General features: G+C 36.8%; 1 protein-coding gene across 1 annotated transcript in view; it reads left to right on the forward strand.

Annotated features, from left to right (window-relative positions):
* NSMAF (neutral sphingomyelinase (N-SMase) activation associated factor) overlaps positions 1 to 14,772 on the forward strand; it is a 75,963-nt gene that overhangs the window by 49,032 nt on the left and 12,159 nt on the right. Inside the window, exons 7-19 of the mRNA XM_009892785.1 lie at positions 2,414 to 2,464; positions 4,860 to 4,931; positions 5,313 to 5,360; positions 5,488 to 5,540; positions 6,056 to 6,185; positions 7,042 to 7,113; positions 7,963 to 8,071; positions 10,411 to 10,587; positions 11,503 to 11,582; positions 12,971 to 13,061; positions 13,154 to 13,217; positions 13,344 to 13,395; positions 14,423 to 14,543. Coding sequence (XP_009891087.1) covers positions 2,414 to 2,464; positions 4,860 to 4,931; positions 5,313 to 5,360; positions 5,488 to 5,540; positions 6,056 to 6,185; positions 7,042 to 7,113; positions 7,963 to 8,071; positions 10,411 to 10,587; positions 11,503 to 11,582; positions 12,971 to 13,061; positions 13,154 to 13,217; positions 13,344 to 13,395; positions 14,423 to 14,543 — 1,120 coding nt within the window. The remainder of the gene's footprint in view (positions 1 to 2,413; positions 2,465 to 4,859; positions 4,932 to 5,312; positions 5,361 to 5,487; positions 5,541 to 6,055; positions 6,186 to 7,041; positions 7,114 to 7,962; positions 8,072 to 10,410; positions 10,588 to 11,502; positions 11,583 to 12,970; positions 13,062 to 13,153; positions 13,218 to 13,343; positions 13,396 to 14,422; positions 14,544 to 14,772) is intronic.

The following is a 14,772-nucleotide window of genomic DNA, read 5'->3' on the forward strand; positions in this document are numbered from 1 at the left end:
CTGTATGTCCACCAAATAATTTTCAGTAGCTGTCCTGAAATACAGGCTCAAGTTTCAATCATGAGTTGTGATTAACTTGGATATGTTCATACTTTGTGTTAACCAAAGGAATATACTTCAAACTTTGCTAAATTGGAGCTGATAGGTGGTCCAAAGCCGTAAAAGTTTCCAAAAAATGTTCATGTTTTCATTTCAGGAAGAAACAGATATGAGGTGGGAAATAACCTTTTAAACATTCTAGCATCTTTATAAAACATGTCTTTAACAATACCTAAAATTGGTAGCCTTGCTCAATTAAGTACTGCTGCAGTCAAAAATGAACTCAAGCATTTAATATTGTCTATGCTGGATAAGTTTGCGGACTATGTTAAAGTAATTGGTATATTTAATTTCATCTTGAAACTGTTTCTGTGAAGAGTATTGTGTAGTCAAGGTTTCTCTTGTTGGCAGTTTTTTTGTGTATTGAGTGTTTTCAAAAAAGGTATGTCTAATTGTTCCACCATACATAATTAGTATACGTTCTGAAGAAAAATGACTATATAATCATGTTATAGGAAAGGAGAATTAACTTTTAAAATGGCAAATATGGTTAACACCCCCTGCTCCCCACCCTTCCCGTATGTAGCTTGCCAGTCATCCTCCTGTCTCTGGGGGAAATGTTCTGAAAAAGTTGAGTGTCATGATAAATGCTGATATTTTGTATAAAAGGCATAGGGACTTTCAACCATGAAGTACTCACTAGTTGTACTTATGACAAATCACAATCTAATTATAAATATTTTTTCTAAGTAGAATTTCTGCCTTGTAGGAAACTGCACGTAGCAAATAATTGGAACATCTTAAATATCTTCACCTTTTCATGCTCAAAAAAGTTGTTAATGCATAGTTGGATAAGAAGTTGTGCTTTACATAACAGACAACTTAGAAACTAATGGGTACAAAATACAGCAAATGGAAATAATAATTTGAGATTATTTCAGTATTTTTTCTCAAGAAAAATTTTGGGAAAAATCCTCCAAAATAGGAAGTAAATACAGTATGCTAAAGTTTTTGCTCTGCTTACGTGTTTATTTTTTTTACTTGTATTGTCTACTTTTTCACATAATTCAGGGCTCTCAGTGTAGAAAAAAATTTAATTATCCTGCAGAAGAGCAATCTGAGTATAAAGCAGGTGTCTCTGTTTCTTATTCTCCTATGGCCTGATTCAGATCCATACCTGCTGATGTCAGATGAAAAGCACGAATTGCCATTATTTTTTAATGTAGCACTTAGAGAGGCATGCTGAGCTTGTAAGCTTCTAAGCATACCACTCACTCTTCTGTCTGGATAGTGTTGTGAGTGGTGATGTGGTGAAGGTTGGCTCCGTTGTCAGCCAGTGGGAAGGCTGTATGTGCCAGACAGAGGCTTCTGGCTAGAGAATGGTACAGCATCTGTTCTTTTAAAAGTTTAATATTTGCTCTTGGTTTGAGGCTGCTGCCACAATGCCTTGGAGTGTAGAACCACAGGCGTTGTGCTAGCTGTAGGAAGCAAACCGAGGCATTGGAAAAGGCCTTTTGATCGGTCAAGTCTCTTGGGCCATGGAGTAGAAGACAGCTGGTAGTATGGTCCAGTGTGTTTTGTGCAGTTCAGAACCTATCCTGAGTCTTATACTCAGGCCTGAAATTTAGCAAGTTTGAGCCTTCCCTGCAAACAGAGCAAAACCATGACTGACTTCTGGCTTGTCTTCTTTCAGACAGCAGATAGTAAGGCAGTGTCTACAAAGCAATGTGCTAGCGGTCGAGTCTTTCTATAGGACTTGAGAGAACGTTCTGAAGAAGGAGAGTGGTTTCATGTGGGTTTTGGGGAGTGAAGATCCTCTCAGATGTGAAAATAGCATCAGAGAAACAAAACTGTTCAAAAACATGCTGTTGGATGAGAGAGGAAATCTGGTGTTTGTGGCAGTTGGAACTGGAAGTGAAAGTTTGGCAATGGAAGAAGGGGTTCATTTGACAAGGTTAGCACAGTAGTTTACCCCTGTGGGGTAATTCCCATCGGGTCAGAATCTTAAGGGCATGAGCCGCCAGAAGAAAAGCGGGGGAGGATCCTCCGATTGAGTGGGATTAGACTGGTGGCTGTGCTTATTGGCTTTAATCTTGCAACTCCTTGAAGGTCATATGATTAGAATAAAAACCCACTAATAAACTACATAAGTAAGTAAGCTTCTGAACTAAATTGGACACTTGCCCTTCTTGCAGTTAGCTGCTATAAAAGGTCATTGTTTTTCTGCAGTTTATCTGGGGCAGCTAAAGCAGGATATTGCAACCCAGTGTTTCGCTTGCTTAAACAGCATTCTTAGCTCTGTCTCTATCAGTACTTCTGATTTATTTTATTATTTCTTAAGGACTGAAACTGTAACATCTCTTTATTCTTTCAGGTTTTTCTCATTAAAGAAAGAAACATTATTGCACCCTATAAAACAGTAAGAGTAAGTATATATATTTTTTGCTGTTCTTAGCAAACTAGTGTTTTGCAAGGATTTATGTTCTCATTTCTGAAAGAGTGAGGTAATTATCATTTGAGGAATATGACAATAAAGTGTTTTTTTAAAAAAAAAAAAGTAACTGTGCATATTGATAAAACAAGTGTCTGCATTCTTCCATAGTGCGTTTGTGATATTTCTTGGAGGACATACTGCAGACTTGACACTTGCTATTTGCCTTGATGTGCAGCTCTGTGGGCTCAACAGTCAGAGCTGTCAGCTGGCTGCTAGTATTCAGTGGACACTGAATCCTGGCTAAGTGGCTTCTCCTCAGTTCTGCTCACACCTGAGATGAGAGGTTGCTAATTGATATTTTCTGAGTGCTTCACGGTTCAAAGAAATGGCAGATAAGGCTGCTTGCAGCAGAAATCAGACCCTACTTCTGGTTGCTTTCTGCTGATGGGTTGGGTCTGCTCTGATTCTGAGCCTGGAGGCTTCAAGGCATAGAAGTAAGGGTTTTTCATCTGGAATTCAAGATGGGTTAAGACACAAACACAAAATGAAAATGCAGAGTCATTAAACCCAATATTTACCCAAGAATTGATATGGACAGAATTATATTTCTCAACATATTTGTTCAAGCACGAAATTTCAAGAATGGTGGAGTCCATGAATTTGTGAGGCAAATGAACAGCAGAGAGGCAAGGGATGATCTCTGTTCTCTCAGCAACTGCTTTGTGCTGGTTTTGTGATTAGATCCGTCTCTAAACTAGGAATTTTTAATTTTCTTTGTTCGCTTGCTTTATGCCATTAATTCTTTGTGTGTTGAACCTCTTTGCTCTTCTAGTCCTTATATTTTCTGTTTTGTCTCCATGTGCAAGGTCTATTAAGTATCATACAAATATCTTATCACGTTGCCAACACAGTGAAAAAGAAAAGAATAAAAAGGGCTGTTTGGAAGGCTTTTTGCTTTATTTTCTCCTAAGTCAAGATTCATTCATACCTAAAACATTCCTGACAGTTAACCATTACAATTTACTTCACAAAAGTGCAGCTATGTTTCTGTATATTCAAACAAGAAATCTAGATTGTTTTCAATCACTTCAGAATTTTTTCTGTTGCTGCTAAATATCTTCTACTTGAATTGCTGCCAGTTCCAGATGCGTAACTGAGTGCTGGAATTTGGTAGTACATTTTATCTTCTATGTCTTACATTGATTCTTTCAGATCAATTACAGAAAGACTGAGCTGTTGTCTTTGCATACAGCTGGAGAGCTGCGGAGAGAACTGCTCATTAAAGCTTTTACATTGTTGGCTGCAAGCAATCCTTGTAGAGCATCCACTAGGATTTCTGAGAGCCGTGCTTTCCCTGTTGAAGGAAAATGGTGACCTGGGTGAAACATTACAAAGCTTTTATCTAAATTGCTACTGAATTTCTGGTCTCCCTTTACTCCGGCTCCATTTGCTTCCTGAAGCATGCTTTCCTCTTGGATTGCTGTCAGTTCAGCTCAGATCACATACGTTACACTGAAGATACCTAGTTTTCCATGTTGTCTTTCCTTCAATTTTAAGTTAATCCAATTGTATCTACTGATCTTGATGGAGTCTTACGGATCACTTTTTTTTTTTCTTAAAGTCTAGCCAGAGAAATTACAAAACCCCACAGAAATATGTTGATACAGTTTTCTACTACATTCAGGGGTCATTGAGGGATGGCTAATTATGAGTTATGTGTAAGAGTTAATATCAGTTGATCCATGCACATGCTTTTAATATAGTTAAGTCAAAACCAGAAAGATGTACTATGAAAGGACACTTAAGAAAGCTGGGAAAACTTTGCAGAGGGAAAAATGAGTATGGGTGATACGTTAGTGAGGTTTTTCTAAGTGACTAGTCAAAACAGGTTGTGGTTGGATTTGGGATCTTTTCAGCTCAAAACTATTTATGTAGAGGAGAATGATAACTTTTTATAGCCCAGTCTTTAAACATTTGATGGGCTGGTATCTTTTGTCTAACAGATATACAGTAGCTGTTCAAATGTAACATGTCGTTTACTAGTTCTATATTTACATTTGTTTACCTGATATTAAAATAGACAGAGCAGGTACTAGTTCTACATTTACTGTTGTTTACACTATATTAATTTGTTGACTTCTAAGCTGTTATGTTGCATTGTATTAAATAACAGGCTAAATACTGCACAAAGAGCTTACCACAGGAAAGATATGTTTGCAAAGAAAAAAAAAAATCAGGTTTAGCATCTGCCTCTGGAATGTTTAAGGTGTACTGCAATGTTTGATAGCATACTTTGACCAGGTTTTAGAGTATTTTGATTTCAGTTTTAACTTTTCACTGAGCTTTATTTTAAACTCATTTGTAGTAAATGTACTTTTGGTTTTAGGGTAGAACAGAACACTTATTCCAACTGGATGTTGCTGGGAAACTAGGAGATGTTGTGCAAACTCTACATCAGGTATGTGGTTGTTGATATCACTACGCACTTCATCACAGCATCTTTTTTGATATTTAATGGAGAGCTTTCTTTCAATGTTTATTCTCAAGATGAAATTCTTGAGTATCTATTTTTAAAATGTAGCAGGTGAACACAGCATCTACTTCTGACAGCTGTTGAAAGCTACCCAGTATTAGCTTTTCCTATGCAGGGTGGTAGTATATAGACAAGGTAATAACTTGAGACTAGCAATGAACAAACATGTCCTACTTTAAAAATAAATAGTAATAGCTCTTTTAGTACTCTGTCACCAAGAATGCTAAAGCTCCTGCAGTTTCTACTGACTTCTGAGCTGTGTGGGAGATCTCTGTGCTATTTCACTTAAAGCTCATTGTTCTTTAGCTTTATAGGGCTTCTTGTCTAGATAAGATGGGAGATCAAGCTGCCATGGTAAGTACCTGATTATTTATGCTATCACTGTTTAATAATGAAATTCTGATATTGCTGTTTAATAATAAAATTCTAATTGCATTTGAATCATATACCTTATTAACTTTTTTTTCCCCCTCCACATTAGATAACTGCTATATTGCAATCGCGCTTGGCTAGAACTTCATTTGATAAAAACAGGTATCTCTTTAATTGCTTTCTACTGATAAATGATTTTCAGCTTGTTGGTTGATTAGTCTGCTGCATCGGTACTTAATAGGTGCTTCTTTGGGGCAGCATAAGCTCTCCAATTCAAAGAGTTACCTTCTTAGTATTCTGAACCATCTGGAATGGAGAAGGGGAAATTCTGTGTTGTGAGGATAAACATGTTACTTTATCTTTTCAAACTGTTCCATTTATCTGTGAATTTGTTGCAAAGTGGGCATTAGTACATGCCAAATAAAGCTCTGTATAGAAAAGTGAACTGTCTTACTGCTCTGAGACTGGTGCAAAACGTAGCAACTTTCCTTTCTGGAGTTCCTGTTAAAGTAGAGGTCTCAACAAATAACTTTCTTCATGTCTAAAATAGGCTTAGTGAAGTCCCCATTCTGATGTCCCAAGGTTATAAGCCAACCTAAAACCTTTCTAAATAATTTAAGGGTAGCTCTGCCTAAGTAAGAACTGGAGGTGAACTTACTCCCTTTCTTCACTTGTAGATTTCAAAGCATTTCTGAAACGCTGCATATGGAATGTAAAGCAGAAATGGTGACACCACTGGTGACTAATCCAGGGCATGTGTGTGTTACTGATGCTAACTTGTACTTCCAGCCTCTTAATGGATATCCTGTAAGTGTCTCATAGATGGTCTTGCATATGATGTGAGCACGCTGCCCCTCTAGTGGACAGTTTTCATTTTCTGTATTACTCCTCTTAAATGCACACGGAGCACATCTCCAAGAAGACTCTATTTTCAACTGAGTAATCAGAAGCTCCTTAGTTTTCTTCTGGTCTATGCTGCTCTTCTGAGTCTTTATTCTGTGCTAACTTGCTTGAAGTTGACCTCCTACTGACAAAGCACAAAATGTCCTTTGCTGTTCCTACCTAGTGAGTGCTTTATATACATTTAGCTTATATTGGAAGATCTTAGCTAGGTTTCGATTACGCTGATCATTTCTTTCTCTAGAGGAAAACTGAGTGCATGCCGCAGGCAGATTACTGCTTTGGAACTTTGTCACAGAAACAGCAGCGATAGCCTTAGCAGCCTGCTAATACACTAAAAGCATGTCCAGACAATGAAAATGGGTTTAACAGCTGATGACAAAATGCCATTCAACTTCTGTCCACCGGATGGCACCATTGACCAACAGTTTGCCCAGCAGCCCAATGGCTTCCTTATTTTTAGTAATTGTGTTCTGCTCCTCTCTTGCATGATTATCATAACTGGCAACAGACTGGGGTGATAATACACTATTCTTTTTTTATTCTTAAACTGCTTTGCTGCAAAGACAAGCTACCTCTTTTTTAATGTAACTGCTTAGCACCACTGCTCCACTGCTAAAATGACATGGATGGATATTGTTTGATTATTGCTTGTATCTCTAGTCAAGAGAAACTTCAGATTGACTGGAGACGTTAATGTAGAAGAACGTATACCTTCTGGAATATCTTCATCTTTTCTTCCCCTTCCCTTGCCCCCCCACAGAAACCAGTAGTACAAATAACACTGCAAAATGTGCGTCGCATCTATAAAAGAAGACATGGCCTTATGCCGCTGGTAAGCTCAAGTATTTTTTTTTTAACGTCTTGCTGTATATACCATTTCTTAAAATGACCAGCTGAAACTATGTGCATCATTAGGTAAAAGGTACATGTTTTTGAAAACTCTGGATCGAGTAGTGAACAGCACTCAAAGATCCTGTCTGGTTTTAAAGTGTTTTAGTTCCCTGTGTTGTCAAAATGATGAAAACGGGAAGAGTGAACCCTGTCAAGGATGAAAAATTTCTTTCATAAGCAGTCAGTGTAGGGGAAGGGAGAAGGGAGTACCTCCAGGGAGCAAGTCATTCCATTTATCTCGAACACCTATCTTGGGATAGAATGAAATGCTCTCTTATGGTGTGTTTTCTCCCTGGATTGATTCATGGAGGGAGCTTGATCACTGATTCAGGTTGAGACTAATGTGGAGTGATGAGTCCTGCTGTACATGACTGAGGGATGATGAGAGTGCTGCAGTGGAACCTCACTTGTATGCTTTCAGGGTTTGCACTGAAATTTCAGTCCTGAACAAAGTTTTTGTCTGAAAACACATTTAAACTAAATAGCCATTTAACTCTTTGCCTCACTCTGTTCACTTAGGATGAAAAAGTATGTTATCTGTGCTTAATCAATCCAGACAGAGCCAATCTATGGACAGCTATAAATCTGTATTTGCTCAGTTGGGTGTAAACTGAATGCTTTTATGATTGGAAATAGGAAACATCAAACTGTTAGACTTCGTGAGCAAAACTGCTAACCAGTTTAGATTCTTAAGTTTTAGATATTAGAATATTCTGTTAAAAATAAATGAATATTACAACTGGTCAGTAATTGGCTCTCATTTACTTTCCTTCCTTCTTTAACTTCTAAGGGACTTGAAGTATTTTGCACAGAAAACGATCTATGTTCTGACATCTACTTGAAATTCTACAACTGTCAAGATCGAGATGAGCTCTATTTCCTTATTGCAACATATATAGGTTTGCAGTATTCATTTATTAATGTAGTCTGTAGTACCTTGTGAGGGGAAATTTGGGGTTTGCTCTGTTGATTTGTGGAAAGAATGAGAAAAATAAACAGATGTATTTGCCCTAAAATTTCTTTATAGAAGTGAGCAAAGTTCAGAATGAATGTTGTGAAGTTGCATGTATTCTGTTTGTGTTTGAAGAGCTGAGTATGAAAGCTGAGATAGCATTATTAAGGTGAAACTGATTGTTTTGATTTGCAACTTGATATGCACTGTCGTTTAAAAAAACAACCAAACACTCCCCACCCCCAAAAAAAACCCCAAACAAATGAACCAAACAAAAAAACCCCACAAAACCCTTTATCTTCAAAGCAAGGGGTACATAAGATCCACTCAGCTAAATTGTGTTTTGCTGAAGGACTATAGACTGACTTGTGGGTGGATTCCCCTGGCTGCCAGTTAAGTCCAAGTAAAAATCCTTTTGAGAAGGTTCCTGTAATGGATGGATTTCCAGTGAGCACACAAATACCTGAACTTTCCTCAGTCTTAGCAGTGGTTGGTGGAAATAACCATTCTGAAACAGTTAAATTCTCATTTTTATTAAAACTTATATGCATTAATTCCTAGAAGGTGATACTTATCTTTTGCAGATCATGAACAGAAACTTTCTACAAGGCTAGTGTGTGTCCTTGAAAAACAAGGAGAAAAACCTAATAGTTTTTCTGTAATGCTGCTACAACTGAAACACAGAAACTCATGTTTACTGCCAATACTGAAAGTGTTTATGTAAATTTTGTACTATTTTGTTATTGTACCAGAGCTCTAGTTCTGTCTTCATGAATTTGCCTGAATATCGGTTGACGTGTTTCCCACCTCACAAAGCAAAATCGAAGGCCGCAAAGAAGTGATCACTTCCCCTGAGAATCGTTTTAGTCTTTCAGATTTAGAAGAAATAGATTCTGACACTATTTTCTTTGTTATTGAAATAAGTTCATGGTGTTACCCTGCTTCAGACTTTGTTTTCTGGATAACTTTCAAAGATGGAATTTCAAGGTGTAGATGAAGCTGCTGCTGCTGATGTTGCTAGAGCTTAGAAATAAAGAAAGGGTGAGCCCTTTGTCTAAAGGTTTTTGTAGCCCAATAGTAGCTGTCTCTGACAGCAGCAGATCCTCTCTTTGAAGGTGCTAGTGCTTTTTACTTGTAGAATATAAGGTACTAAGGTGAAGGGAGGGTTGGAATATGTTTTTCCAGCCCAAGCTGAGCTAAAATAGAGGCTTTTCTGAATATTTGAAATTCCTAATTTCTTTGAAATTTGAAATTCCTTTACTTCTAGTTAATAATTATAGTGATAATATTTGACTAATTTGATGTTCCATAGAAATCCAAATCTTTAGCTTTGTATTATAGCCTTCAATAGCAAATGGTGGTAGAAGGCATTTAAAAACTTAAGTAGAAGGAAGAGCAGCCTGTAACACAGATCTTCAGCCACTTGCCAAAGTGCTGTAAACTGGATCAATGGAAGAAATGACTGTAAAAAAAAAAAAAAAAAAAAAAAAAACCCCAAACTAGAAAACACCCCTCTGTGCAAAACTGCTCACCCACCCCCTCATTTCTCTTGATAAACCCAACACTTGCAGGAGAGATAAAGATGATGATGATACCTCTTCAGTTTAATTTTAACATGGAGATATGGAATGAAATCAATATTCCCAGGTAATTTTTTTTGTCCAGCAGCATACCTTTATATTATAGCTATTGATTAGAGAGCAGTGCAGTTCTGAATTTGTTGAGCCCATGCCTAATGCTTCAAACAGAAGCTCCAGGTGCGGAGTTCCTACTTCTGTGAGTGGTGGTCAAATTTTATCTTCCTCTAGTCTCTCTCTTTCAGCGCTTCTGAAACTGGATCCTACTTACATAGAAATGGGCATCCTTAGTTGTCCAGTAGGAACATATATTTAATTTTTCTCTTGACTCTAGCAGAACTATTTATAGAAATTTGAAATCTTAAAGGTTGCCTGATTTCCAAGAGAGCTGTTCATGGTCTGCAAATATTTTTCTATACCTCTGTAAATCTTCAAGTTCTTTCCCATCCATTGTTTTCATGTTTGGTTTCAACACTCCTTCTGCGTGATGTTTTGTTGAATGCAATTTAGGCCTGTTTGAACATATCTTACAAAATGTATAAAGTATGGTAGCTATTGGAATGTAAAGTTACGACTTAATTCTGACTTGTTCTTTTTTAAACAACTTTGCCCTTAATTATTTTATAGTACCTTGCGTAATGTTAATCACTATACAGTTTGGGGGTGGAACTCTGAACTTCAAAACTCCTAATGTTTTGTTTTATTTTAGAAAATCATGTAACAGAGCATACAGCTGAAAGTTACATGTTGCAATGGCAGCGAGGACATATATCAAACTACCAGTATCTTCTTCATCTCAACAATCTGGCTGATAGGAGCTGCAACGATCTCTCCCAGTATCCTGTATTTCCGTGGATCATAGCAGACTACTCCAGTTCAGTATTAGGTAGGTGTATACAAAAAGGCATGTTAGTGTATCATGTCCAACCAGAAATATCTCGGGGGCAGGTTTACACTGTGTAAAGTTCATGGTCCATCAAAATGCACCTGCCATTAGTGATCTTGAGCGTTTGCTTATGCACTTACCCTTACTCTGGAGCGTAGAGAACAGGATATCTCACCTTTTCCTGTTAAACATTTCACTCATTACATACAGAGTATGTACCAAGCATCTGCTCGGTCACTTTGAAAACCTGTGGTCCTGAGCATTCAAATGCTTTCTGTGATTCCAATAAATGCAAAAGAACTGGTAAAAAGGCCTTTTATGGAAGAAGCTGGATGCATTGAAATGTATAGAACCCAGGTGTTCTTCTACAGTTCTTAGCATTGCAAGTTGGAAGGAAGAATCTAACAAGGCTTGTGCCTAAATCAAGGGTCTTTGTGCAATATGTGTTGGAAGCTTGTCCTTTTGAGGATTCTGTCCCTCTACAAGGAGTGGTGTAGGGGAATCTCATGGTTTTCGTCAGCACTGGCTCAAACACTCCAATCTGATTGTTTGGTGGGGCTTTAACTGTAGTCTGACAGAATAGTTAATGAATAGAAAGAAGACACCAGCTGCTTTTCTGCCTCGGGTAGCAGGGTCTATACTGACTAGGTGATGCTAGTTGCAGTAGCTATCACAAGTATGTAACTACTTGTTTTTAAGCCAGAGGCTTGAGATTAAGCCTGCTTGGAAGATGAGTAGCCATTTACAGCAAGACTTTAATTCTTTTGTAGTTAGGGAATGGAGAAAACTGCTGGAGGGGTTCTGTGTTGGTTTTTTGTTTGGTTTGTTGTTTAGGTTTTTTTGTTTGTTTTCAAATACTGATTAGAGTCTATTCCTGTCTGTAGAAACAATGTATTTAACTATGGGTTTTTTTAGATTTGACAAAGCCGGAAACATTCCGTGACCTTAGTAAACCAATTGGTGCCCTGAATAAGGAAAGGCTGGATAGATTATTGGTATGTATATCTTGGCTCTTATCTGCTGCACATTGTGGGCCTTGTACATATTGGCAATAAAAGGAATTCTGTCAAGCAGGCTTTGGGAATTATGTAGTTATCTGAAACGAACTATAAACTTTATCAGAAGCAAACTTACCTATAAACATACCACATTTATTTTCAGCTTGATTTAATCAGTACTCATTTTGTCAGTACTAATTTAAAGTGATTTAGATCTGTTTCCTCTCTCTTACTACCATTTCATACATACATGCTTTTAAATGCTTTACATCACTTTTAAAATAAAATCCTCTAATCCATTTAACTACTGCAACTGTATTTGTACAGCAGGCACTGAGGTGCTATAAACTTATATGGAAATATAAACCTCAAAACCAATGGATTTAAATGCACAATGTAAAGTAGGTGTATGAATTAAACAATACAAAGTAGTAGAAATTATAAGTACTTCAATTTAGAATACTTCAAAAGAAGGAAATCTGGATCCACGGAGATCAGAGCACCAACTTGAAATTTCCGCTTGGAGATAATAGTGCAGACACTTTTTCCATTTAAAGTAGTCAGGCTTTCCTTTCATAGAGTCAAACACATAGTTACAGGCTTAAAAGGTCCTGTTTTTTAGCTTTTAATTCTTTGTGTAAAATCATTGTCTCCTGTGATAAGTTATTTGTTCAGAAATCATTTGGAGAACACAACCATATTTAATGTTTTGGAACCTTTATTAGTTCTTAAGCATTAGAAAAAAAAATATTGCTAGACTAACTGCATTATATAGACAAAAAAGATTAAATGTTTTAAAATCATAAAGCTCCCTAAGGTTGTGGAGGGTAAGAACATGATCAATCTTATGTTTTCAATAACAGTAAATAAAGTTTTCTTTGTAAGATCTGACTGTTTCCTCAAACTGTTAAGTGGCTTATACTTCCTGCAGTAAAAGTCATTTTATTTGGATTATGATAAGTTTTAGGGATAAATGCATAGGAGCTTCAGATAGAAGGGAATCTTCCAGGTTGAATTATGTCAATATGGTCTTCCATATTCTCATTAAATTTCATGTGAAAGATGAAAAGGAAGTATTTGTTTGCACTCCTTTGAAGTTGAGTCACTGCAGTTACGTGTGGAAGTGAGAGACGAAAAAAACCTGAAAACCTGATAGTTCTGGATGATAAGTTATAACAACTTCTTTGCCTTATTGATTTAGTGATCTGATTATATCTGTGTGGTTATTAGAACTTAGTTTGGTTTATTGTTAGGAAAAAAAAAATTGAGGGTCGTCCTAATCTGTGTCTTTTTAAAAGGGAAGAAAGTGTGTATTTGTTCAATATTGAAGGAAAGCAGGAGTGCTGATTTTAAACAGACCTCTCTTTGTTCTTCATGTGTTGCAGACACGTTATCAGGAAATGCCAGAGCCTAAATTCATGTATGGGAGCCATTATTCATCTCCGGGTTATGTTTTGTTTTATCTTGTTAGAGTTGGTAAGACAGCTTTTGCGTGCTCTCTGAGCAGACAGTTACCTCCAAAGTGGACAAGATTTGGAGTAAGCTGATGGCTTTTTCTTTCTTCTTAGCTCCAGAATACATGCTCTGTCTGCAGAATGGAAAGTTTGATCACGCTGACAGAATGTTCAACAGGTTTGTTTACATTTTGTCCATAAGTATGTTGATTTTGTTTTCAAATATGCATGAAGGGAGTGCAAAGCCTTAAAAAAATATTTATTTTTTTTTTTAACAAATGTGTGATTGATATGTGTGTTATAGTCTTGCAGAAACCTGGAAAAACTGTTTGGATGGTGCAACAGATTTCAAAGAGGTAAATGGCTGGAAAATGATTCAACTCCTTAGTATCTGTGCTAAGCTTTCTGTTCTCAGATGTCTCCTGTTGATTTGAGAGTTTTGGGGTGGGGGTGAGGTGTGTTTGGTTGGGGTTTTGTTTTGTTCTTTGTGGGTTTTAGTTGTGTGTGGGTTTTTTTTTAAGGTTGTTCACTGCATTTTATGAATCCTTCAGTGTTTCTAACTTCTTCCTTCTCTGATTCCATGATTGTTTATCCATGTCTACTTTCTGGCTTTTAGTTTAATGGAAGTGTCGTTGTGAATATGTTATTGAAATAAGTGGGAATTATCAGAGAGGATTAGGGCTGAAAAGATGCAATTTTGTGTATCATCTGCTGGAATATCATAAGGATTTTGCTATATTACAACAGTAATATATAGTTTAACAGAGGTTAAACTATAGAAGTTTTATCTTAGTTTTTTGAGCCTTATAGAAACCATAACTTGTAGAATACACTGAGAATGATTAACTGTCAAATAGTGGGTGCTGTCAAATAATGTTTCTTTGATAAAGGAGTGATATTAAAAAAAAGTCAATAGTTAATAGTAGGAGAATCAAGGTTGGTTAGCTACGGTGGTCTTTAAGTAATAGACTTAACCTCTGAAACTTTTGTCATCATTCTAGGTTTATTCTAGGTTTTTGTCTTGACTCTTATCCGATGTCTTACAAATGAGAAGGTAGTTATGCAATTAGTGTTCTGAAGACACTCTTAGATATTATGGATTCTTATGTCACACATTACACGTTAAAATAGCCATGCCAATCTAATTGCCTTGTAGGTAGTCAAGAGGCCTGAACGTAGTTGGAAGCATAATGGGAGGAAGTTTCCAGCGCTTCTTTACTGACAGAGAAGAAAGCCTGGAAAAATTGCTACCCAACTTTATGGCTTGACATATGAACTTTGATAACTTCCAGTTTTTACTGACTGTATTCTATTTAAGTAATCAAAGCTAAGCTAATCTCAAAACTTGCTTTTTGGTTGTTTTTTGTTTTTTCCCCTTTCCAGTTGATTCCAGAATTTTATGAAAATGATTCTAGTTTTCTAGTGAACAGCTTGAAGTTGGACTTAGGAAAAAGGCAGGGTGGAAAGATGGTTGAAGATGTAGAACTTCCCCCTTGGGCATCAGGTAATAATAGTAAAACTTCTTGTTTTATGAACCAATTTAGGATTCTCTAGGTTCCTAGGATGCTGGTTCTTCTCTCAAAAATGTCCATTCGATTTTCTTCCGAAGGAATTTTTGCTTTAAAATGTTGACATAATTAATAGTTTAATTTTTACAGAAAATTTGAGGTTTAGTTGGGGGCTGGTGTTGTTTGGTTGCTTTTTCAGGAAGGAAGAGGAACAGAGATGGATAC

This window comes from Charadrius vociferus, unplaced genomic scaffold (assembly GCF_000708025.1).
Source record: "Charadrius vociferus isolate BGI_N301 unplaced genomic scaffold, ASM70802v2 scaffold79, whole genome shotgun sequence".
Classification (NCBI taxonomy): domain Eukaryota; kingdom Metazoa; phylum Chordata; class Aves; order Charadriiformes; family Charadriidae; genus Charadrius; species Charadrius vociferus.